The 24,409-nt window shown below is 38.2% G+C and overlaps 2 protein-coding genes across 9 annotated transcripts; both read right to left on the bottom strand.

The window, feature by feature from the left end:
* Positions 1-271: 271 nt before the first annotated feature.
* On the bottom strand, positions 272-15,280 carry LOC103709679 (uncharacterized). Of its 7 annotated transcripts, XM_017843424.5 has the most exons (8): positions 15,096-15,280; positions 4,054-4,361; positions 3,338-3,460; positions 2,552-3,241; positions 2,020-2,432; positions 1,843-1,941; positions 1,619-1,762; positions 272-1,465 (listed from the first exon to the last, which is right to left on the bottom strand). In XM_017843424.5, the coding sequence occupies exons 3-8, from the start codon at positions 3,432-3,434 to the stop codon at positions 1,304-1,306; spliced, it is 1,605 nt and encodes a 534-aa protein (XP_017698913.4). In that variant the 5' UTR covers positions 3,435-3,460; positions 4,054-4,361; positions 15,096-15,280; the 3' UTR covers positions 272-1,303. The 7 variants fall into 7 exon arrangements, with proteins under 7 accessions (XP_017698913.4, XP_008793388.4, XP_089780807.1 ...); XM_008795166.6 differs by lacking the exon at positions 4,054-4,361; XM_089924681.1 differs by having other exon boundaries at positions 3,338-12,183; positions 15,096-15,279.
* A 1,990-nt stretch (positions 15,281-17,270) lies between these two features.
* On the bottom strand, positions 17,271-22,521 carry LOC103709701 (uncharacterized). Of its 2 annotated transcripts, none has more exons than XM_026805497.4 (2): positions 22,066-22,503; positions 17,271-17,545 (listed from the first exon to the last, which is right to left on the bottom strand). In XM_026805497.4, exon 1 carries the CDS (start codon positions 22,401-22,403, stop codon positions 22,089-22,091), a length of 315 nt encoding a protein of 104 aa, XP_026661298.4. In that variant the 5' UTR covers positions 22,404-22,503; the 3' UTR covers positions 17,271-17,545; positions 22,066-22,088. The 2 variants fall into 2 exon arrangements, with proteins under 2 accessions (XP_026661298.4, XP_038980216.3); XM_039124288.3 differs by lacking the exon at positions 17,271-17,545 and adding an exon at positions 17,552-17,919 and having other exon boundaries at positions 22,066-22,521.
* Positions 22,522-24,409: the final 1,888 nt, after the last annotated feature.

Raw genomic sequence — 24,409 nt, 5'->3', positions numbered from 1 at the left:
GCACCTTCTAGCAGAGCGCCTTGGCGCTGTCTTTGGTCAGCACTTTCTAACCGAGCAGCTTTGGGTGGGGCACCTCTTGGCGCGCGCTCTGGTCGACGCCCTCTAGTCGAGTGCCTTCCTGGTCGGCATCCTTTGGCCGAGCAGCTTTCCGGTCGGCGCTCTTCGGCCGAGTGGCTTTCCAGTCGGCACTTCTTGGCCGAGCAGCTTTTCGGTCGGCGCTCTTCGGCCGAGCGCCTCTGTGGATATATGACTTAGGGTTTTTCCCCTAACACTTATTTTTTTATGTTCTCTTATCTTCTCTGCATGCATCAATCTATTTCAATATGCATGTAATCTATGATTCCAATAATTTATTGGAAAAGGTGATCCAGAATTCTGCTATTGTATTATGATGTTGGACTGCATTACTGTCCATCACTCCAAACCGTCACGACCAAACCATGAAATATATTGGTTCTTTAAATTTAACTAATTTTCTCATGTAAAGAGAGACGGTGACTCTTCGTGCAATTCCAAGGACTGGGTTACCGAGCAAGACTTTCTATAATAAATGATAGGTCATAAAGCATGCTCGAAATATGTATCTTTTTCGTAAACACAAAGGTACATATTTAAAAACTGTCGTCCTTCTATGTGTTTGCATGCATGATAAATAAGGTGTGCAACTCGATGATCCTCATGCGAAATTTTTATTATTTAGTCATGAAGCCAACTAAAAAGCTACTACAAAGAAATACTTCTACTGTGCATATATATTGGAACTTCCTGGTGCTTCTAAACCTTGCAGTTGTTTCAACCATGATAAAGACAACAAAATATGCAGTAGCTTTCACAATCATCCTCTCTCCCGACTATTCTGCGGGTCTTCGAACCCATCTCCAGCCTCCCAACATTTCAACCATCACAGTGACCCATCCGAAGTGCTTAAACTTCAGAAGATTGAAGTTGGTTCTTCATTCCAGGGAGCTCAGAACTTTCTAAACAACTAGCTTTTACCGACTTTGCTCGTTCAACAGTAAATTGCTTGGCATTCTAATTGTTTATTTTGTCCCCAGCTGCTAATAATACAGAATTCATCTGATAAAACCCCAGCAAATAGATGCTCAAGATGTACCCAAGGACATGGAGTCACATGCCAATTCATATACAATATATCTATTTAAAATGAATGAGAATCAAATTTTTTAAGCAGATGTCAATTTAAAGAATTGTCTTGTTCAGACGCCAAAGTATGCCATGCCCCTGGGTACGGTATATTTACAAAGCAAAGCAGAAAATAATAAGGTGACTAGCATGAGATTAATTAGAAAGGACAGATTTGTTTCTCCTTTGAAATATCTTCCAATGCAGAGGCTTTGCAGACTGGGCAAACATTTTTTATCTCCAACCATTTCCTGATGCAGCCTATATGGAAGTCATGCCCACATTTCATGCTCCCCAGGTTATCTCTATCTTTATACTCTTCCTGACAAAACAACATAACACAAGACATCTTAGTTACAAACTAACTAAAGATTATCTTAAGATCGAGCAAATAAAATCATCCTAGAATATGGTAGAAGCAGTTTGATTTATGCAAACGTATCTACACTTGATGAAGCGATCTATTGAATCTTACCAAGCAAATGGCACAGCTTCTTTCCTCCTGGTCATCATGAGTTTGATTAGAACAGTGTACCCTCTTTATCAGACATGCCAAAATCCTGTCTTCTGACAAACCTGTGCTGACATTCCCAATGCTTTCTTCCAAAGCAAGTAATTCCTGTAGTGACCAAGTATTTTTAGTCCAGAATTATGGAGTGCAAGATAGAATAACTTGGAAAAAGAAAACAACTTTCACACCTCATAGCTCATGTTGTCTATGTCCAGTCTCATGTCTCTATACCGATCAAACAGATCGCTAGGGTCATAGAACATTGACTGGTCAATCATAACGATACCCTGCAATAAAAATGTAATTCCCATGTTGCATATTACATGACACGGAAAATTGTTTGTTTGACAAATAATAAAACCCACCTCAGATACCCATCTATCATGGGGATTGTCCTCATTGAATGAAGAATGAAATGTGTTATATAAATTCCTCGCCCTCCCACGCCTCACATTACCACTATGCCCTATGATAGGCAACGGCCTTGATTGTCTGGAAGACACAGCAGCTTCCGCTTGCAATGTCACTCCACCCTCTGAAGATGTGGCTGCAAACCTGAGCGGGTGGCTAGAAACAGTCCTATTGAGAGTCATTCTTTGATCATAGTTGCTCTGACCTGGTACCATGCCTTGTGGGGGAGGAACAACTAGATTTGGCAAAGGACAACTCCAATTTCTAATAGTGTTAGGATAGTACACTGCATTCATTGCAGCAGTACCATTGTTAATATTGCTTCGCCCAAGGGACTGGTTCAGCTCATGATTGTAGTAGCCATTATCTGCAATCCCAAAGTCAAGTATAAATCAATAAACAAATAATTAAAAATAAAATATAATAAAAACAGAGGAATAGATGTAACATGAAAACAATAATCAGGAATACTATAGTTTGAAAAACCTGAAAACAAAATCCTTCCTTGGGGAGTCCCAGACACATGAGTTTGGCTCCCTTGCTCTGCCATACTCGGACCAGACATGCTCGCAGTTGAACTTGAATGATGAGGCATGTTACTTGATGGATAGGCCCCAGCTGGATTGTGTTCTAAATGGAAGGTATGACTATGTCGACTTCTTACATTCCTCTGAGGTCCCTCCCCCACACTCAAGAGATTGTCACTCCTATAGTTGGGGCCTGTGTATGTGGAATTCAAAGGCCGGTATTGAGGTACAGGAATAGGCTTCGCCTGTAAATAATCAGAAGAAATGGGAAAGTTGGAAGAACTTCCAGCACAATAATATCCACCAACATTCGGTCTCTCAGCAACCAGGGGCATCTCTGGGCTTTTCCTTTTCAATGACACCCTTCTATTGTCAATTTGAGGATTAACTGTGTTGCAACCATCCCCCATTATAGGTCGACTGTAGCCAGGCATATGTGGGGCATGATTTGGTGAAAATCTAAAGCAGCTGCCAGCAGGTGAAGAATGCATATTTTGAAATTTTAGTGGGTTGGCAGCCCTGTAGTTCAGGTATTCTAGACTGAAACTAGATGCGGGATGGCCGTTTGTTCTTGGTGCAATGTTATGAGCCATGGAATTTACTCCACTGGTTGCTGAATTATCCATAGAAGGCATAAAAGAATTATGTCCTGCAAATCAAATTTTTAAATGCGGAAGCTTTTAGTAATTGAGTCTAATTACATACGGACCCAACAATTATGAATGCATGGAAGTGAAAACCATACCTAAGAGCATTCGAGGATTAGGATTTTGATGATTCCATGTATAGGTATGGTCCATATGTGATGGCTGGGATGCATAGGACAAACTTCTATGCACCATTTAGATGTTGCTAGTGTTCAAAATCTCTGCAAAATTTAAAAAGAAAAAAATAAAATAGTTAAAACTTATCATTGGGAATTATAGAATGAAACTGTTGGGATCAATCCACTGTTAAGAAGAAAAAAAACATGGAAAAATAAGTAATGGCTACATGTAAAAGATAAAGACAATCAGAATTCTTTAACATTGATATCTAGCAAGATCTTTATCAATCAACATAAGCAGTCATCCACGGATCTGATCCCAAATCAAACTATTCACTATCACCCATGGGACAACCTCCTTCCAGATCACTAACTGTACTTATCACCTATATACATCATTCACAAGAGTCAAAAAATTGAACACGGCGCAGGAACAATCATCCTTTTCCTATTCAACAGTCCTGCAACTGTGCAAGATCTGATTCCTAATTTTAATTGCCTAGCACAGAAAAGCCTATCAACTTTGGATTTTCAGTAGGACACCTTCATACACCATGCCAACTAAAACCAAATGGAACATGTACCTGCAAGAAGTGTGGTTGTGTGTGATATTAATTACCAATTCTGCACCTACCCCAAGATAGAAAGAAAGAAAAATGCTTAATCCAGTCGAATCAATTTAAAAAAGCACATACCTCAGGTCGTACAGAATCATTTGGTGATGTTCTGCCAGTAGTTTATGAAAAGCATAGAATGATGCTCATTCCCAAAATGAACAGCAGAATGAGCAATTCCTTTCTTAAAAGAAGTGTAGATATCCAAATGCAGCAGTTCCTTTCTGAAATTGTTATCCAAATGCAACTCTAAAAGCAGCAAGATAATAATTTCATCCCCTAGCAGTATAAAGTTGTTGTAGATCATTAATCCTGCATCCTCAACCATTTAAAGTTTTCTAGGAATGAAATATCCAGCTACAAAGACCTTCCTGAGCTGCATTTGAACACTAGACCACATAATATGTCGTTACATATATCAGCTGACAAACTGGTGAATCAGACTCAAATGAAAAACAAGGGTAATGAAAAACAAGGGTGACCTTGCAGCAAGCAGGAACATCTATAAAGTACCATGGGATATTGGGATTACTTCTTATTATCTAGCAAATTGATGCATCGATTGCTATGAAAAATATGGATCTTTGTGCAGAACTTAGGAAAGAAGAACTAAGGAATTTTTTCTTGTCTTCAAATATATACTCTGGCCAAATAAAATAAAACTAACATTTGGACTTTAAAATGACTAAATTTTCAAGCAAACAACCAAAGATGTAGCACTCCTTACTATTAACATGTAAAGTATTTGTTGCTTGATGCCAACGCCAAGTTAACTGAAACTTTGTGGGGGGTGTAGGTGGAGGGGGGTGCTAAAGGAACAAGACAACCTGATTGGACTTTCTGTCTGAAAAAATAAATTTAAAACAGTAACAACAGGGCTCTGATCAAAAGATTATGTTGGTTAACACTTGAAGGTAGATTATGAGTCTATGATGCACATGCAAATGCACAGTAGGTTTGGAAAACCCAAAATCTTGTGGGAGATTCCTTGGTGTGGATAATAACCAAGAAAGAAGTTGGAGGAAGACCGCCACTTTAGTATAATTTGATCACTATGGATATGGAGAAACTTTATCTAGAACACTTTGTGCTTGATAACAAGTCAGTTGTGGGAAGACTAAAAGATTATAGGTGATCCATTAGGAGTCAATCTAGCATAAATTTCAAATGATGGTGGAAGCCTATCTCGATTTATATGCAGTGGGGGATCCAGGCTGGTCAGCCATAAGGTGGCAAACTAACTCTTTTTTCTCTTTCTAAATATTTTTTTCTGTTTTTACTTTTTTGGGAAATATGTAGGAAGGCGGCTTCCTCGGTACATAGCTAAGTAGCTAAGAGGTTTTCAATGTTGAAAACAGAAGAAACTAAGAAAACATATATGCTTCTCATATTTTCACAAATAATAAAAGCAAGGTATATCATATCGTACTAAACCGGATGGTAGAAGATGTACCGTACCATACCGAACCATACTGATACATAATACGGGAGGCATACCAACACTCAGTACATCGAACCAGACACCGTACCAGGCATACCGATATAGTAACAGAGTGGCACTGGTACGGGGCTCGGTACCGAGACGGCATACCTTGAATAAAAGTTTTGAAATCACTCGCATCTTTCCTTGGATCTTATTGATATTCTACCATCAGGGGCTTAAAACACACTCCTGCACATGGTGAATGATCATATGCAGAAACACTTTCTGCATAAATCTGAACAAACTTCGAGGTCTGATTTAGTTCTGATATGAAAAAATGTTAGTCTTTTTTTCTTTTTTACCCGAAAAATTAGACACGGAAGTTACTAACCACTTCTCAAAATTAATATACAAACACAATAAGGTTTAGGATTTCAAATCCCCAAATTCGGCTTAAAAAACTATGGCATTAGTACCTACTGTTAGTCAAGTTTCACACATTTAATCATCAAAACGAGGTGCAGTTTCCCATAAGATAAGCATATATATTATATATATGTTAAGTCCAGATTTCATCCATCAAAGAAATAAAAAACTAGTCCTTGATTAATTTGAATTGAGAAAACAAATAATATAATTTAAGTGGATGGAGGTGGTTGGTCATGCATAACCAAAGAAGTCTTGCATTTTATATTATATATTGCATCTATAATGTTGTTTCACTCATCCTTGAGATGTAAATTGCCAATAATATGATAGAAGCATCTTCTGAACAAATGTCTGACAAGCATAAAAAAGAGAGTCAAGATCATCTAGTCTGGAATATTCTTTCACCAACTTCCTTTTATCTATCCAGATTACTGAGTGTGACAATAATTAAAAATAAGTGTTTATTGATGAGATGAAAACTACATTATTTATTGCATAAGTCTCAATCGAATTGATCAAATCACTTGCTACCATACAACACTCCAAAAGCTCCATTCCACAATTATGATGACAGCTGTTTCACATTACGAAAGCCAAAACAAACAAAGAGCAGAACATTACCATAGCATAGTTGTAGCAGGTCACTTTAACAGCATCGACATTCAGTGGTCAATGTTGCATAAACTTAAGGCAGAGGGCAGACCAAAACAAGCCATTCCCAAAGTAAAGCAGAGGATAACTGCAACTATATCTGTCTCTATGCTAGATGATTCCACCAAAATGGGCAGAAAATTAAATTTATGCTCTCAACTATACATATTACACCACTAGAACATATTTGAGTAACTGAGTGGTTCAGAAATGCAAACATATGAGCATACTACATAACACTAACAGATAAATGTGCATACGCTAATACCTCTTGAGTCCCACTTGCAGATGCCTAGTGGACCTGCATAACCAGCCAAAAACAGTATATAGAGAAAATATACATGATTATTTATTTAGATATTAACTGGAACTTTTTAATATCTTTTCATATCAGCTTCCACATATTGTTCAACCAAATGACAATGATTAAAAACATTATTCTTTCTACTAGTACAATTCTGTTATATATGAACAAGCCCTCCAAATATTATCCAAAACCTCTTTAATACAATTGGAATAGGCTGCTCTGAGTAACACCTGAAAGAAGATTGCCCCCTTGGGAGAACAAAACACGATATGGTATAAGGCAAAACCCTAGACATCTTGGCATGCTAGAGGGGACTGAACATGGCAAAAGCAGTCTGCAGCTTCTGAAGGGCCAGAGGATTTCATGAAAATTGGGCAAGGACAAGATATGTCCCCATGAAATTTACCGGAGCCGTGGAAGATTCCATACAAGTGGCACATAGTACTCCTCCTTAAAATATGTTGTCTTTTATTCCGAACACTCTTGCACTATATTCCCTCCATCACTGAACTGCTGTTCGAATGATTGTCCTAAAGAAAAAATCGATGGTGCAAACAGACTTTTCCTTCAAGCAAATCAGATGCATTACTGATGTGCAGAACATAGTCCCTAATAAGACCAACCAACACACTGTGCATGCCATCTAGTGATTGCCAGCTGAAATTGGACTACAAATTCAATGCAAAAATCTTTCATGCCTCTAAAGGTCAGAACCATCTTTCGTAGTTAACCTTAAATGCTAAGTTTTTGGAAAATCAACTGCTATAACATTTATTGTCTTCCATTCTGAACCTGGAGCGACAGAATCTTGCATTTCCTCCAAAATATTGCATCTCCCTCCACTTCACTGCATGTGAGTGATCCCACGTGTGCTCATTGGAGATCTTCTTTGGAACAAGACCAACCAGCTTATCATGCAGTGCCAACTCAAAATCAGCAGCATGCCTTAGAGCTACGAAGCTGGTGAAAAATCATTCAACCCTTTGTAGGTCCCAGTCACCTGCTTAGAGCTAAACCTCAAAACTAATTATTAGAAAGTATGATATCTGTCAAACAATATCTTCAGATTGCATTCATATCTTCTGCCCTCCTCTTAATACAAACCACTGACCAAAATTAAAGCATAGAAGTGCCGAATCATGAAGCAATGTGAGGCAATAATTGCACATCCAATGTTGCGAAGGCTGTTGAAATCCTATCTTACAATAAGATAGACAAGCAAACTTTGAAATGAATCCAAAGAATCTCAAGGCAAAAATCATTAGCAAATGATATGCCCATAGTATCTCCAGGAGGTACACCACTGCGAAATGTAGCATGTGTGCATGTGATGCCTTTGTCATTCAAAAACAAATGTGCTTTGGCATAATCTCTAGACACTTGCACTTCAACTCTTTGATATGCCTTGCTGAGGAAATAACAAAGTCAGTCCCCAAAATGTGATAAACCCTGTTTTAAGGAGCATCTTGTGCTGTTACAATGTTTAGGCCCCACTTAAACAGCCAAGGATATGACGAGCTAGGCTGATGCCTCCAGGAAAGAGGCTGACATGGTAGAGCCTCGAAATTCCTGCCGTTCAATCTCACTGATGATGGAAAACTATACATTTCAAAATAATCCTGTCCTATATGGTCCAAAGAAGCCAATTAGTGCTTGCAAATCATTTTTAGTTCAGTTGAAACCATCTATGAGAATACCACAAAAATTGTACCCTTAAAATAGGTTCACGCGAAGAAGATTATGGAGAATATAATCTTCTTGGTAGCGGGTTCCCTAAACAGGACAGGATAAGGAGTATAAGTAGATGATAGTGACGGGACAAAGATGTGGTTTGTTCCAGTAAACTTTGATGGAAGGGAGAAAAGAAACAAGGCACCAGATATCTACAATTGATTTTGAGCGATGATCTTACCACTCAAGAAAAGTGCACACTTCTAAGAAGCAGAGAAGAATTGCTAATGTTATCACTAAATGAAGTCTATACCTATCAAATCAAAAAAAAATCCATAACCACTAAAGAATAGAAATTAAGCGCTGATTCACACCTACCCACCCACATCTGTATGAACAGATCCTGTCCAAATTTGAAGTTAAAAGGTCCCAGAGATCCAAATTTACCCCTTTTTTTGATATATTGTATGTGAGGACTTTCCAAGAAGTGGTCTACGTAAAAGGCACATTTATATTGTTCACCTATGAACCTACAAATTAATCAAAACCAACCAATTCTTAGGGAACATGAGCATAGAAAGCAAGTCTAATGACTGTATTTCAGGTCACCTGAGAATGCATGAAGCAGCATCTGTACCTGTTTAAAGAAAAGATAAGACACCCAGGCATCTGAATGTCATACACATGCCTCATAACCATGTTTGAAGAAATATCTGCCCTTCTGAAAAGTAGTCATGTGTCTTTCCTTTTATAATGAGTTATTTTTTTGGAAATAAATATCCATTTTAATATAGAAGGACATAAGAGGCAGCATGATCCCCAGAAAACAGACCAACCATATCAAGGACTGTGTTCATTTATAAGATTCATGCGACAATTGTGAGGAAGCCATAATCACTCAGTATCAGAAAAAGTAAGATATCTGTAAAAAGCAAGGCATTTGCTTGCAAAAAAAATGTTAATGACCATTGAGTCTAAATGATTTAGAAAAATCAGAGGTGTCTCTTCAAAAGACATTTACCGAACCACATATAGAGAGCTTCAAAGAAGGAAGCAATGGACATTGTAGAATACCAGAAGAGCCAACGAAATATGAATCTGGACAAAGGGTCAACCTTCATCCTATCTTTCTTTGTTTATTTGCTTGCATTGATTTTATCTGAAATAGTGTTGATCAATTTGGCATGAAGATGACTGATGCTAAAATAGTTCAACAAAGACATGAATATTAATCAGGATTAAAAATGAAAAAGAAGACACAGCAACAGTAAACAGATACCAGTGTCCACTTTGTTATCTCTTGGCAAGTACAGAAGTGGAGAGAAGCATGAAGATAAATCAGAGAGAAACAAAGAGGGTTGAATGAATTGGCATGCTGTGTTTAAAATGTAGTGTGAAGGTTACATGGTGGTTTAGCAAAATAGAAAGTTTAAGAAGTTAACAAAGAAGCCGATGCTTTTCAGGGTCCAGATGCGTAGCATTGGCTTTGCAGAGATCAGAATGCCAGGTCCATGTGATATTCTATTTGTATAAGCATGCTTAGCAAAAAGTAGATGAGATATTGGAAATGGCCAAGGCTCAACAGCTCACCATGAGGATGATTCATCAAAGGGAAAGCATGAAAAATAAGACAAGTATTGAATGAAGGGCTTGCATAGACTGTATCAAAATAAATAAGATAAACCTCATTGGGTATGAGTTATGAGTTATGACCATCGTTAAACATTGCATTCGAGCAAGGTGTTCTTAAGAGCAAAATCTAAGCTGTTCATGCAGTATGAAAAATAAATATACTCAAGAAAAAAAAGATGGACACCGAACTATAAGAGATTTTCCACTTGACTACTCTCAAGCATTTCCGGCTAATTTTAAATCCTAGCAGAAGCATGTATGTAAAATTTCTTAGAACTTATTCCCTATAATTTTTTTAAAAATAATCTTCTCCACTACAATAAAGTTTAAAAGTTTGAGGAAAAGACTCTTAAAACATAATATCTATTAAGAACTCTGAGTCCAACAAGATTTAGTATATAAGAAACAAAGTCACATGTAAATCCCTAAAGAACATGAAAGAAAGTGTCAAAGACCTTAACATTAGATGCAACTAAAATCATGGCATATCCTAATTTACAGGTGACAGCACAACAGGACACAGAGCTCCCCCACTAAACATGAATAATGCCAATTAGTTGTAGGAAAAATGGTTCGGCCGAAGAGGAACCCACTATAATGGATCCACCTCCAGTTTCTCAATGGGTCTAGAGTCATCCAAGAGATAACCATCAAATTCACAACTATTTCTGCATCAGACCAGTGCATGTATAGTTTCTTGTCAACCTAAAATGGAGGACAGAAAGCACAAACAAATGCCCCAATAAATTAACAGAAGGCCACAAGCAGGATATGTTAGGCACGTGTAATAACTACATCATAAAGATACATTCTCTGTATATTGTAATTGTCGACAGAGAACAATCAAAGCTGAATCTAAAAATTTGCTCAATAAAAATAGGGGGAAAAGGGTAACTTTGTGTTCTCTAAACTGCATTCCTTCCATCAAAAGAGTCTACATGGACCTAGAAAAGGGACCTGAAATAGCCAAAGCCAAAATTCCAATCATATAAAGGGCCAATAAAAGCATACAACTATCAATAGTTTGTCCAGAATTTCCACAGTCTACTCTTGCTTCAATGTTGAAATGACAACAGGAAGTTTCAAACTATTGAAGAGAGACATGATAGTAAAGAACTTATCCTCACAATGTTGAAAACCAAAATCATCTTTGCTCTGGGTCATTCTTACACAGGGATTATCCATAGAATATGAACCTTGTATAGTTCTGCTCGAGCATTACAATTGTCATTCAAACTCGTAAAAGATTGCTAAGTAACAATTGCATATTAAGTGAGGGTTCATCCTTACAAGGTGCATCATTACAATCAACAGAAACTCCAAACAGATGGACTCCTATTCTGTCAAGATTAAAGGTGAAAACTGCAAGATGAATCAGCTATGATGAAATTGGCTGTTTGTATTTTTTTCGAACACTCTTTTGAGCTGGTCGATGAAATTTTCATAAACAATTGAAACCACATTGATTTTATATTCTCAAAGCAAGAAGTATTTAAATGATTCAAAATCAATTTACTTCTCCAAATTATTATCTCTCCATCAATGTCCTATAATTCATACAAAAAGCCTAGCAGCCAGAATCTAGTTCTACTGTAATCAAGCCCCAATCACAAGGCAGATGAGGAACAGACGCATTCCTAGAGGCAAGTATGTCAAGCATCTAATGGTAAAATTAAAAAAATCATATAAATTGTCATCTCTTTGTCTGTAACTATGTTTTCATAGGTAACCAGGTCATTGTGGGACTTAAAAATGAAACAATATGATTAACTTTTTATAGAGTATACAGGCACATCAATAAGAAAGCAAATGTAAAAACTATCAGAAGGTAGGTACCAAAAGGGTGGTACCAAGCAAGTTTGGAGGGTCTGGTCCAAAAATAATATTGCTGATAAGAAGATATTCATGTAATGTTAAAACGTGTTCATAAGTGGTGCCTTGGTCTACACACGAATTACTGTTCATCAGTGCATCAATCTTCCTCATGGGTGAATATGATTTTATAGGACTACGGACATACATTACTCTGTGTAAGTGATCAAGTGGGCATCCAACTCACACAATAATGAGGTCTTATTTCAAAGACATTCCTCTACACCTGCATAATTGATTTCAAACAGATCAGCTTAAAATGGAGGGCGACAGAAACTGATCTACTATCGCTTATATTTGTACAATATATATAATTTTCCAAACACACTAGGGTGACTGTCCATGTATAATGATGAATCCTCCAGCATTAGCTTGTAATTTAGAAAGCAAATACTTCTAGGCTATGGCTGACAGCAAATCATATATGAATCAAAGATTGTTATATCCATATTAAATGGATGTGAATAAATAAATAAAAAAAGTGCTAATCAGACTACTAAAAGATACATATATAATGTTCTAAACAAATACAGATACAAAATGAATATGACTAATGTCGATATTTGTTTAAAAACATGTACAGATATAAATTAGACAAGGAATACCTATATTTCTTTAAACATAACAGATACAAATCAAATAATTGAGTATATCAATGAGTTAGATAAATCAAATATGGTCAGATAAATCAATAACATATATTAAAAAGCCAGTCTTCAAATAGCAAATCCAGAATCAATAATATAACTCATACTGAAATTTTAATATATCATCAAGATTAAAGTATCATCTTTGTGCAAAGTTGATGGTTGCTAAACATCTCAAAATCTGGCTATCCATATTTAAATAATACTTCAATACCCATATACATATCAAAACCTAAAAAAAGGAACTTTATCAAATTATCCATGTCTTTATCTGTATTTCAGATAATGATACATGCATATACAATTTTGGGTGAGGAAAAGCATACAGTTGAACAATATCGACCTATTTTCAGCCCTGATCTTAAATAATCCAACTAGACAGATGCTTTCACCAACAACGCAGGGCACATACACAACTACCCGATAGGTTTCTTCTCCATTGAAATTTATCACTACTAGATCTAAGCTGATATCTTGAATAGAATGTTTCATCACTTATCACAACAGTTACACCACATCAGGTTCCTCATTTGGCCTTGTTGCCACTATAAAATTAGATTTCAATGAAGTCCAAGTACTATTTCAAGAAGTTACTCAATGTACATGTTAGATAATACATTTTTAGAAAAAGGAAAATAGAACTACAATGAAAATGGAAGCAAAGTGGTGTCTGAAGAAAAGAAATTTCAATGCAGAAATGACCGTTTTTGCCCCTTTTCTATACTAAAAGAATATAGAATAGCTGGTCAATCAATATCCTATTTAGTCAACAGCTTCCTATAGCATCAAGCTTCCAAATGATTTTGAATGATTCCAGCTTTTATGTTGCGTTCATGTCCTACACAAACAATCTTGAAAAGCATTATGTGAAAAGCTTCATGAACAATGAAGAAATCAAAGGAAACGAAGATCCTCTAAAAGAAACTGAGAAGTAGAAATAGTTTCAAGACTCATTAATTCTTGGTCACAACGTCTAGGGTAACAAGATCGGGCATTTAGGATCAGAGGCACTTAAGCTTCCAGCTGATGCTAGAGTTCCATTGGAAATTGGTTTGGAGTAAGCTCATGATTGGCAGAGCGAACCAACCAAGGTAATGCATATTATAATCCACGTAGTATTATAAAAGATGCAGAGATTGAATAAGACGCTTCAGTGAACTTAGACATTTTGGACTTAGAGACAGAAGATGACTTTAGAGATTTTCTAAATCATTCTTATAAATTTTGTGAACCCTATTCTACCAAGTTCAGACTAACATGTTTTCTGAATTCTTCACCTTACTTGAAAATTTTCTTTTCACCCTTATTTGAAAATTTCAAGCCACGCTGGGTTTCTCCCTGCACCAAACAGGCATCATCAGAGCATCACAAGATAACTTTTCACCCTACCCAAAAAAAAAAAAAAATCGCAACTATGCAACACCTGTATCCAACCAACTACCCCAACCTGACCAAAGAACATCAAGCAACACCTTCCATGGACCAATGTCCGCTAACAATACTGACCATGGAATGCCGTACCGGCCGGTACGGGCGCCGGTACGTACCGGTCCGGCCGTGGACCGGTACCGGAACGGATAAAAAAACCGGTATTTCCCGGTTTTTTATCCGAACCGGCCGGTACGGGTGCGTACCGGTTCGGAGCCCGTACCGGCCGATACCGGCCTCGTACCGGTGCGAACCGGCCGGTTCGCACCGGTACGATTTTTTTTTTTTAAGAACCACAGCGCCGCGCGCTGTGGTTTTTGAAACCACCGCGTACCGGCCGGTACGGGACCGGTACCAGCCGGTACGTACCGGACCGGACCGGTACCGTACCGGTCCGGCCGGCCACCGGTACGCCGACCGGTACCGGTACGGCGGACCTTGATACTGACCCTCGAAAATCCTAACAAAACTAACATTTAAACTTTCTTTTCTTCAAACAAAAAAAAAACTTTCTTTTAACACTAGAGATCAAACCACATAGGAGGCAACTTGATCAACTTTTCAGCCTGCAAAATTGAAGATCACTGCCCATCGAAGAGAACCGTAAAAAGATAGCAACAGGCCCTAACTACAGAAAAAAGGTTGCACCTTTTCATCATTAAAGATAAGAAGGACGCCAAGAAAGCCAACAATTCCCTCACTCATAATTTTCTAAAAATTAAATTACCAAACAAAAGAAAACACAATCACCAGATAAAACCCAAATACGAGAATTGTGATGCATTATATCCAATCTAACAAGCAGAGACCGAAGAAGAACAATTGACACATTAACAGCCAATAATCTTGAAATATAAAGCTCCACCGAACAAGAGAGAAGGGGAAAAAGAAACAAAAATATCTCACAAACATAACAAGTAAGAACAGCAACTTCACGGAATAACGTCAAACCAAATAATCAACCCCCAGAATCCTTTCATGGAAAATCAAAAGGAACAAGAAGAACAAAAAGAAAATCCCAATTCATAAGCCATGACACGATCAAGAAGGGAAGGTATCGTACCTTTAAATTAGTCTCTTTTTTAGGTTTTTTCTTGCCTCTTTGTTTCTAACCCCAGACAAGAATTAGGGTTTGAGCGCAGGGAAGGGGAAGAGAGGAGAAGGCGAGAATTCCGTTCGCGGTCACGGCACCAACAGGGCAACACGAAACCGGCACTTGTTTCTCCCTGAAACCAGAAACCCTTGCAGTTATATATATAGAGGAGGGACGGTGGAATTCTGTTAATTTAAATGTATTGAAAAAATAAATTAAAATTATTTTTGGTGTTTTTCTCTGCTTATCTTACTCTTTTTTTTTTTTTTTTTAGGGTGGAGCCCATCGGAAAGAATCACGTGCGGACACGTGGCAAGAGGTCAAAAGAGGGGTCGCGTGTCTCGCGGGTGAGCGGTGTGTCGACACGATGACGCTCTCGGGCCCCAAAAGATACGTCGCGGATCCGCAGTTACCCGGAGGAAGCAGTAACGTAGCGACAGGAACCTGCTTGCACCCGTTTCCCGCGTGGACTCTATTCGTCGTGCGGAAAACTTACCGGATTTCGTAAGCTAGCTACTCGGGTTGATGACGACATGGTCCCGTAAGTGGGCCATATTTTGTGAGCGGTCAATGGTTCCTAGCCCGTCCGGTCAACTCGTGTCGCATGTCCACAACACCAACGATAAAAAACCTCGTGGCTTTCATGGCGTCTGAAATCTCCGTTATGGTCTAATTTGTAAACCAGATGAGTTTTAAGCGTGCTAGGGACACGATAGAAGAGATGGGAAAAGTTTGGAAGGCGAAGATGGGTTATATTCGATTTGGACCAAATGCTTGATTCAAGTTAAGGATGACCATGTCTTTGGTGGCTTGTGTAAGTTTGGTATCAACCATACAAGAGCTCTTATCTTTACTTTGATTAGAACGTAAAAATGCCGCTCATAAAATTTAGGTTTTGAAGCAATCTTTATCTAATATGTAAGCGCTAATATCCGCAACTGATGATTAAACTTGGCATTACTCGGGATATATTAGTTTGTAATTCTGTAGTGGTTGTGTCAGGATATGTTAAAGTCCAATTTTTCAGCTGCAAGTCTCCCTGGATAATCGGTAGCAGTTGCATAGGGAGAACGCATGGAATAACAATAGTTTCTAGGAGGTTTTCCATGTTGCTAACCATTTGGGTTTGGTGTAACAAACCCTTGCAACCAAGACCTCTCCACTCTTCTATCGAATGGCTTCGCACTTTGTGCTGGGGGCTAAGACATCCCAAACGGCAAAGCCATTCTGGGCCGGGCCTGAGAGGTGAACCAACCATGATTCCAGATTCGCAGTTAGGGTTCAAAAAAAAAAAAAAAAAAAGGGCCGCCTACCAGCACTCAGGCCGGTCCATTGCATTTAGTCCAAACCACACAAAGGACCGCCTACCAAAACGCCGAACAATGAGGAAAACGTGCTGCAAAAGGAACTTGGAGCGGTCCAAGGGGGTTGTACGGTGAGTAAAACTAAAAGACGAAGGACGAAGGTAGATTCCCAGAAATAGCAAATCTATTTATTTCATTGATAACCGAGACAGATTTGGTGCATCATAGAAGATTTTTGACCCCCATGCGTTGGATTTTAAAAAAGAAAAAAAAAAAGAGTTATGGTCACAGATCTTGGACATCCATTGCCACCAATAATTGGGGCACAACACCATCTTTTCGACACAGCCTCCAAGGAAAAAGAGCAAGGTATGAGTTACCACTTAACAAAAAAAGCCTAAAACAAATTAACAAAATTTTGTTTGTAGGACAGGGAGTGCTGAATTTTCTTTTTGAAAAAGAGTAGGATTAATGAAAGGAACTCTTTTTTGAAATGCCTACATGAAGGATTGAAATGATCAGAGTCAATCTTGAAAATTCTCAGGTTAAATGAAATGACTGCTCAAATGGAGAGACAAGAATTCCTCGAAATGATTGCAAGAAGAGTGACAGCACTGTGCAAGTGGATATACAATAATGGATACCATCAATCCAAATCCTCGGAATGAGTTGCAAGTGGTCCTTAGGGAAACGATCGGGAGCCTGGTAAAGGTCTGAAAACACCCCTCAATCTGTCATATAATGCAAAAAAAACTCGGTTTCTGTCACTTCCACGAGAAAAGCCCTGAATAAAGGGCTCCATGTATCAAGTGAACTAAATTTTGCTGCATAAGCATGAAACTTGGCGAAACATATAGGTCCATGGTATTCCATATGAAATAGATCAAAACACTACTGGATGCTGGGAGCAATATGATAAAAGTTCAGAAAAAAGCAAAGAGCTTGTAGCTTTACAGAGACATCAAACTATTACCAAAGAAACAGGAAAGCAGATTTCCATAGAAAAACACATGAAATAGCTAGTATGCAATCTTTCATAATATCCAGGCAACCATGCGCGCCTTCAAAAGTTTCATGCGGCGTCAAGATTTTTCAGCTGCAGCCACTTTTTGTTACCTGTCAATAAGATTTTACAGCTGACTTGCTAACATACATCTAACAGTTGAAACAAAGACCTATAGGCATAAAACTTCCAAAATATATGCAGCCCTTGGGGGGAAAAAATGCAGCAAAGAGCGGACATTTAAATTTAATGATCTTTAGCTACTCAGTTCCTCTTTTCCTTTTAAGCATGCCAAATTCACTCTGAAGTCCAGTATAACCACCAAAAGTCCTTACCATCATGCTAGCTGGTTCTTTACAAGAGCCAATAGCCTTATAGCTAGAGATTAGGCACCCAACCTCACCTGGGCCTTTTCTCTCAGGAGTCTGTTCCCCAATTTTTAGAGCATATGTAATTGACAAGCAGATTGGTGTGCGTCCTTGGACTTCTGAGAAAGGAGTGAATTGAAAGACGAGTGCACTTGAGATAATGACCAGGTTAACTATTCACATCTATAAAATGAATTTCCTCAAAAAGTATTTATAAAATGAAAGAAAAAGGGTATGGTAATGACAATCAACCTAAACCAAACAATGACACATGACAGAAGAACATACAATTAGATTTTTTTCTGGTGATGTTTATTATATTATATCATCTATTGATTAATAACCCTAGGTTTGACATAAAAAACTATGATCAGGGCTAGGATGACAGATTGGCGGAAAAAAATAATTAGGAAAATGATAAGTGATCTGATCCGAACAACAAATTTAATAAATAAACCTAAGAACAATTTTAAGCAGATAAAGAACCAGTCTTTTTGAACATGATGGCTATATAGATTAAAAATACAGAGAGGGATTGATGATTAAAGAAGGAAAATTTAAGCTGCATAGAAAGCAAAAGATCATGCTGGATAATAAGGCTAATTATTGGGAGAGAGAGTGTAGATTTACTAAAGGGAAAACTGGAGATGAAACACTAGAGGGGAAAAATTGGGTCCCCAAGCAGAAGCATTCGCAGATTAACTCTTCACCCTACTGATCTGGAGTAATCACTAATTTATATGTCAAACATCATGAACCTTGCTGAAAGAGCCACAGATCATGGCAATAATCAATAATTTGGACATAGGTCTGATTAATTGTCATGATATCTCCTTTCTCCCTGGCAGTAGAAATGACATTGAATATAAAACCCCAAGATCTCACTACATGTACCAAGACATGCATGGAAATGCATTCATGAAAGTATTTCCTTCATCCTCAACAAGAGAAATGACACTCATTCAAAATACTAAGGATCTCGTCAATGTGAGTATACGCATATGTGGGTGAGCATGAATATATCAGTTTCTACATTTCATGCTTGCATGTACGTGTGATGGGAGTTTAAGCAAATCAGGCATTCACATTCGCATGCACAACACAGTCATCCATTCTATCATTATATGATTTTGTTTTCCTTCCGACTCTGTCAAAATCTAGACTCTGATATTTTGAGGAGGAAGGGAGAGGCGAGGGTGCAAAGACATAAATGATATAACTAAAGAAATGAAAAGCAGCACCCTAAAGAAATTCCAGAGCTACATAAATGCAATCTAGTAAAAGTACATGTGGTTATAATTCCCTGTTAATCATAGATGAAAATGCAAAAAAAAAAAAAGTAACGAACTAAATCTTGAACAAAGAACGCTACTCATATGTAGTTCAAATATAGAGGAACTGAATGCAATTTCATCATAACAATTAAGTCTAATTTGTTCTTACAAGCACCCATCTAAGCATGAAATATAGCCTGGTCTATGGACATTTACAGAGCACAATTTTGGTTTCTTTGCCAAATTTCATTCTTGTGTTTCTAAAGTCATTTTTTTATTAGCATTTTGTTTTTTTGTTTTGCTACTTTTTTTCTGATTCAGCTATCCATTTTTCTGAAGTAAACAGTTTAGTTCTCACCTTCTAATCACATGGTAACCGCATGTTCTTCATGATCGGTGGCAAAGTAAGTGAAAATATTTTCAACTTTAAGAGGAACTTTTCACAAATCAGAATCCCAATATGGACTAACTCATGAGAAGTCTAGCAGAAATCCTCCCAGCATGTCCTCTCAATACTCCCCTATCTCATGCTCCATCTTGTCCCCCCTTCCCCTCCCACCCCTCTCTCTCTTTCTCTCTCTTGATTCTCTCTCTTAAGACCTCGAATACATCTTATCTCATGCCCCATCTTACATGCCCCCTTCTCCCCCATCCCCGCCCAAGCCCCTCTCTATCTCTGGCTTGCTCTCTCTGATGTTCACTTCACACAGTCTAGAGAAAAAAGGAACCTGTAACAAGGAGCGAACAATAGAGATCTCATGCCCCAAGCTCTCTCTTTTTTTTCTCAATGATTACCAGCCAAACTAATTAATCTGTTAAAAATCTATTTTACCCTTGATAATTTCAAGGGTCAATATTCAGTAGATAAAATAGTTACCATTTTTTACAAAAATGTGCTAAAGCACAACTCTTCTTATTATTGTGTATGGAGAAGTTGGAGCATACATGCTATCTCCTGTCCTATTACTTTTTACAAAAATTTGGCAAAGCACTTTGCTTTCTTCTTCTTTGTATTTCAAGCCGTGAAAATTTAGAAACAATGGGTCTTCTATAAGATAGAACAATCACTACCAAGAAGCAAAACTCCAAGAGATGTTAAATGGAACCTTCTATCTGGTATTCTGATCCTATGAACTGATTTAATAGTACTAAACCATGCCAAGAACAAATCTGCAAGGAAAGCATATCATAACAACTAGCAAGAATTCTTATCCAATTTATATGGGATTAGATACATAAGTCCATCTATTTTCACTAAATGACTTTTGAAAAGCCATCTTAACAATACTCCGATCCACTATTCTATGGTTTCCCTCCTCTCTTCTGACAATTCATGTTAACTTAATACCCTCGCTGGTCAGGGATAAACAATCAATATTTGGTTTCCATGACTAAATTCTCGTTAACTCCATCCATGAGCCTCCTCCTGCATACTCTTTATTCTCCCCCAATTTTACAGAAAACCCATCTCAATGTTCATATTGCGACTGAAAACATCATGCACTTACAACATACTCCAAACTAACATAATACTGGCCTACTTGTTTAAGATGATAAACTCTATTTTAAAAGCAAAAAAAAGGAGGAACAGACATGTCTATATGATGGAGAAGAGGGTACAAAATGCCAATGAACAAGTGGATAGTAGGGCAAGGGCACCTAAGAAGAGAGAACAAAATATATTCAACAAAAACAAGGAGAAAACAACATACCAGCATCCCAGAGGACAAGAAAAAACATTAAGATAAACCTGCCTATCAAGAGATTAAAAAGAAAAAAAGGAAAAAAAATGTCAGGGTCTTGCATGCAAGTATAAATGAATTTTTCTATAAATTTAACTAATTAAGGTATGGGAATGAGCACTGGAGGATAAACTCACTATAGTAAGTGAAGGAAGAGACCACAATCCATGAGGATACAGACAACAGATTAAGTCAAATTATGTATGAATAGGAGGCAATTTCTGTTCCCCCGACTCTGGTAGTTGTCGCTTTCAACGCAGATTTCTCCTATGGTTGTCACATGGGATTATCCCCCTGAGATAGCCATTTAGCTAAACTCTTTATTATTTGATGAGATTCTAAGATCACCCTTTCATATCAACAACTAAAAGTGACCAGACAGTGAAAACCTTTTGAGCCTCCCATTTCAACGTCTCCTTGCCTAAGCATTGGAAAGCTCAGTAACCCCTTGTAATTTCTTTTTCATTGAAATTTATGCAAAAATGCAAGCCCACCACCCTCCTTCACAAAAGTCACGCACATCTAAACCTTGTAAGGTTGTAGGTTAAAGCTCTTAGACTCCTGATCTGGAAACCATTTTTAGCAAATACTATGTCAAAATCATTTGGTCACTGACATAGAAACTGCTGTTACTTGGCCTATATTTAGTTGACCAAATTTGGCTTTCAGAGAAACAAAATTTCAAAGCACCCAAAGAGAGCAGCATAATGACAAGAAATAAAATGATGAAAGGATTTTGGTGCATTGATATTCACAGTTAGACACATCAATTGTGGAAATAAAGGTGGTCAAATTAACAGAACCAGAACAATAAGAGTCAGCTGGTCTGCAAACGGGGATCATGTATGTTGACGTTTAGGTAAATAGTAGATGACAGAACCAGCGACGCTATGCATCGATTTATTGCTCAAAAGATTAGTTGACAAAAAAGCTCTTCTAATGAATTCATTGCTTATGTTTTATATTCAGAAACATCATCGCAAGGTTACCATATGTATATCTGCCCAATTTCAATAATCCTGTTATCCATGAATAGCAAGCAAAACTACCATTCAAGAACGCAAATAGATTAACAAAATAATTAAAAAAGAACAATGACAAAATTTCATCATATATGGAAAGATCTAGATCGAGACATGAACCGGAAACGAACAATTCTAGGACACGAAATCTCAGTCTACAAGAATCGTCAAAAAGGAAAGCTGGACCCAAAAAAGGGAAAGAAAACAAGAAAGCTTAGATCTTTTACAGTGAGATCGGGCGGCGGGACGATCAAGCACCGCCTGTGGTGGCGGATCGGTAGCGGTAGAGCTTGCCGAAGACGTGGAGGGCGGTGACGAAGCCGATGAAGCAGAGGCTCATCACCAGGACCACGGTGGGCGTCATCTTGAGGCCCGGGGCGTCATCGGTGTAGAACCTCAGCATGTTGCTCCCGCCGCCAGAGGCCCCTCCGCCGCCGCCGCCGCCCCCCAGCCGTCTCCGCCGCATCCCCGCAGCGGCCGCGGCCGAACCCCGTGGCCCCACCGTGACCGGCCGCGCGCCCCCCGCGTTCGACGACGCCTGCGACTGCGAAGTGCCCCTCGCCATCGATGAGCCTGGTTCCTTCTTGGGATGCCGGACAAAAAGAGAGAATTTTATTATTTTTTATCATTCGGGAAGATCGCTCAGCCACGGGCGATTGGATTGACTCCAGCGAGAGCTGTGTTCTGGTGATCCGGCGAAGCATGTTAGATAATGATTAATGCAAATAAGTACAGTAAGGGATGGACTTGGTATTGCCCTTAATCCATGATATTATGGCTATTGTGATCCCTTCTGTAGCCGCTAAATCCTCAACCTAGGTCAGAGTACGGCTTCGCTTGCTCTGAGATTGTTGAAAATCAAACTAAATGAGATGACCGAGATGAAAAAGAACCGGTTATCTTCGAGAATGACCTGCAAAAAGTTCACTTACCGAAAAATTTCTAGTAGGAACCCTCCCATGCCTAAGTCAACATGATAGAAAAGAGAAATTCTGTAGAGTAAGATATTTGATCAGCTTGAGGATTTCCAAGCCACCTCTTTATATAGGATGGTATATATATTCATTATCAGATTTGGTGCGACATGCTTTAATTGTAAGGTAACGGTTAGTTGCATGTTTACAATGTAAAAACCATCCCACGTGAACAACATACAGCAGTAATTACGCAGATTGTGCATTGACTGCAGTGTTGCCATAACTATTAGTCTTTACTAGCACGAGCAGAGTAGCTCCTCAGTTTTCATAAAAATCATTTACTTTGGTTAATACCGAGGCTAAGGAAGTCGATCTATTCTGAGGTCGACATGTCCAATATTTTTTCTATCATCTTCAAGCTATATTTGAGAAACTTTGAACCATGAAACAACACTACTTATGAAATTGTTGCATAGAGACGTCTTCCTAATTGGTGTCTAATTAGAAAATCAGCACCGAGTATGGAATCCCTAATAGATACATTAAAATTTATCCTCGGCACATTGAAGAGCGAGGATAGCCAAGAAATTGTAATAGGGTAGTTTTCATTCTAACACAGTTTGCCGGAATCGCTGCTCTAGTGCCTAGTCATTGGTATAATGCCCGCTTTCATTAGTAGTTGATGTGTAGATAACTATTTTTTTTTGGAAGAGCCTTTTACTTTTACTGAGACTATTCCACATCATTCATCCCATATGAGCAATAATATTGAAGAGAGTTGCTGCATCAGCTGCGGTAAATAATATTCTTTGGGGAAATAATTCACAGTTAATCTCATGCACAAGGAACAAGATTAAAAGTAAACCATCCATTGTACGATGGTTAAGTTGATGGTGCAATTTTCATCCCTTTATAATACGTAATGTTTTAACCATAAAGTCATCAACTTGGAGTCCAATACCAAGATATGTCTTATATTCGAGTCTTCAAACAATTTTTAGAATTTCCCACCAGATGTAGCCTTATCGGTCAGATACTTGGGCAAAAGTTGAGAGCTGAGGCTTTTCCCAGCGATCACATGATTTATAATATCTAACATTTGGATCTTAAAAGTTATTTACTTCAAGTCTGATACAAGAACAATCTCATATTCAAGCCTTTAAACAACTTGCAGAATAAATCATGACCCCCTGCTTGATTTAGCCTTTCCCATTGTATGTTGTTTCAGATGAATAGAAGAGACATGAATTGTTTGATAAGATGGCATAGATAACAAAACTTTGGCAAAAGTTATGAACAGGGTTTTTCTTAATGGTCATACTTCTATTCTTAGGAACTACATATTTTGGGCTTTAGTCCTGGACAATGAATCCTCAAGTATTGGGACCTAGGTAACTATAGTGTATGTGAGATATAAGGTGTGGGTGGGTGGTCTCCCTTCCTCTCTCTCTTAAAAAAAAAAAAAAACAAAAAAAAAAACAAAAGTTCAAACAAAGACACTGTACCTAGCAGGACAAATCGGTACGAGCTGCATCGGGCCGTGCCGGATACGTACCGACATAGTAGAAGAGACGGAAAAGAGAAAGAATGGGATAGAAAAAGAAAGAGAAAGCGGAGAGAGAGGGAGCGAGGCTGACGAAGGGTAGCATAGGGC

This window comes from Phoenix dactylifera, chromosome 8 (assembly GCF_051530095.1).
Source record: "Phoenix dactylifera cultivar Ajwa chromosome 8, Ajwa_hap1_PhDact_Kaust_v1.1, whole genome shotgun sequence".
Classification (NCBI taxonomy): domain Eukaryota; kingdom Viridiplantae; phylum Streptophyta; class Magnoliopsida; order Arecales; family Arecaceae; genus Phoenix; species Phoenix dactylifera.
The sequence above is the reverse complement of the archived record's forward strand: the minus strand, read 5'-3'. Positions and strand labels throughout refer to the sequence as shown.

Excerpts from the sequence above, each read along its gene's own strand:
- LOC103709679 (XM_017843424.5), bottom strand. The coding sequence starts at position 3,434 with ATGGTGCATAGAAGTTTGTCCTATGCATCCCAGCCATCACATATGGAC. Across the intron at positions 3,242-3,337 it reads TAATCCTCGAATGCTCTTAG|GACATAATTCTTTTATGCCT; the intron begins GTATGGTTTTCA and ends TTTGATTTGCAG. Across the intron at positions 2,433-2,551 it reads AGGAAGGATTTTGTTTTCAG|ATAATGGCTACTACAATCAT; the intron begins GTTTTTCAAACT and ends TTGGGATTGCAG.
- LOC103709701 (XM_039124288.3), bottom strand. The coding sequence starts at position 22,403 with ATGGCGAGGGGCACTTCGCAGTCGCAGGCGTCGTCGAACGCGGGGGGC.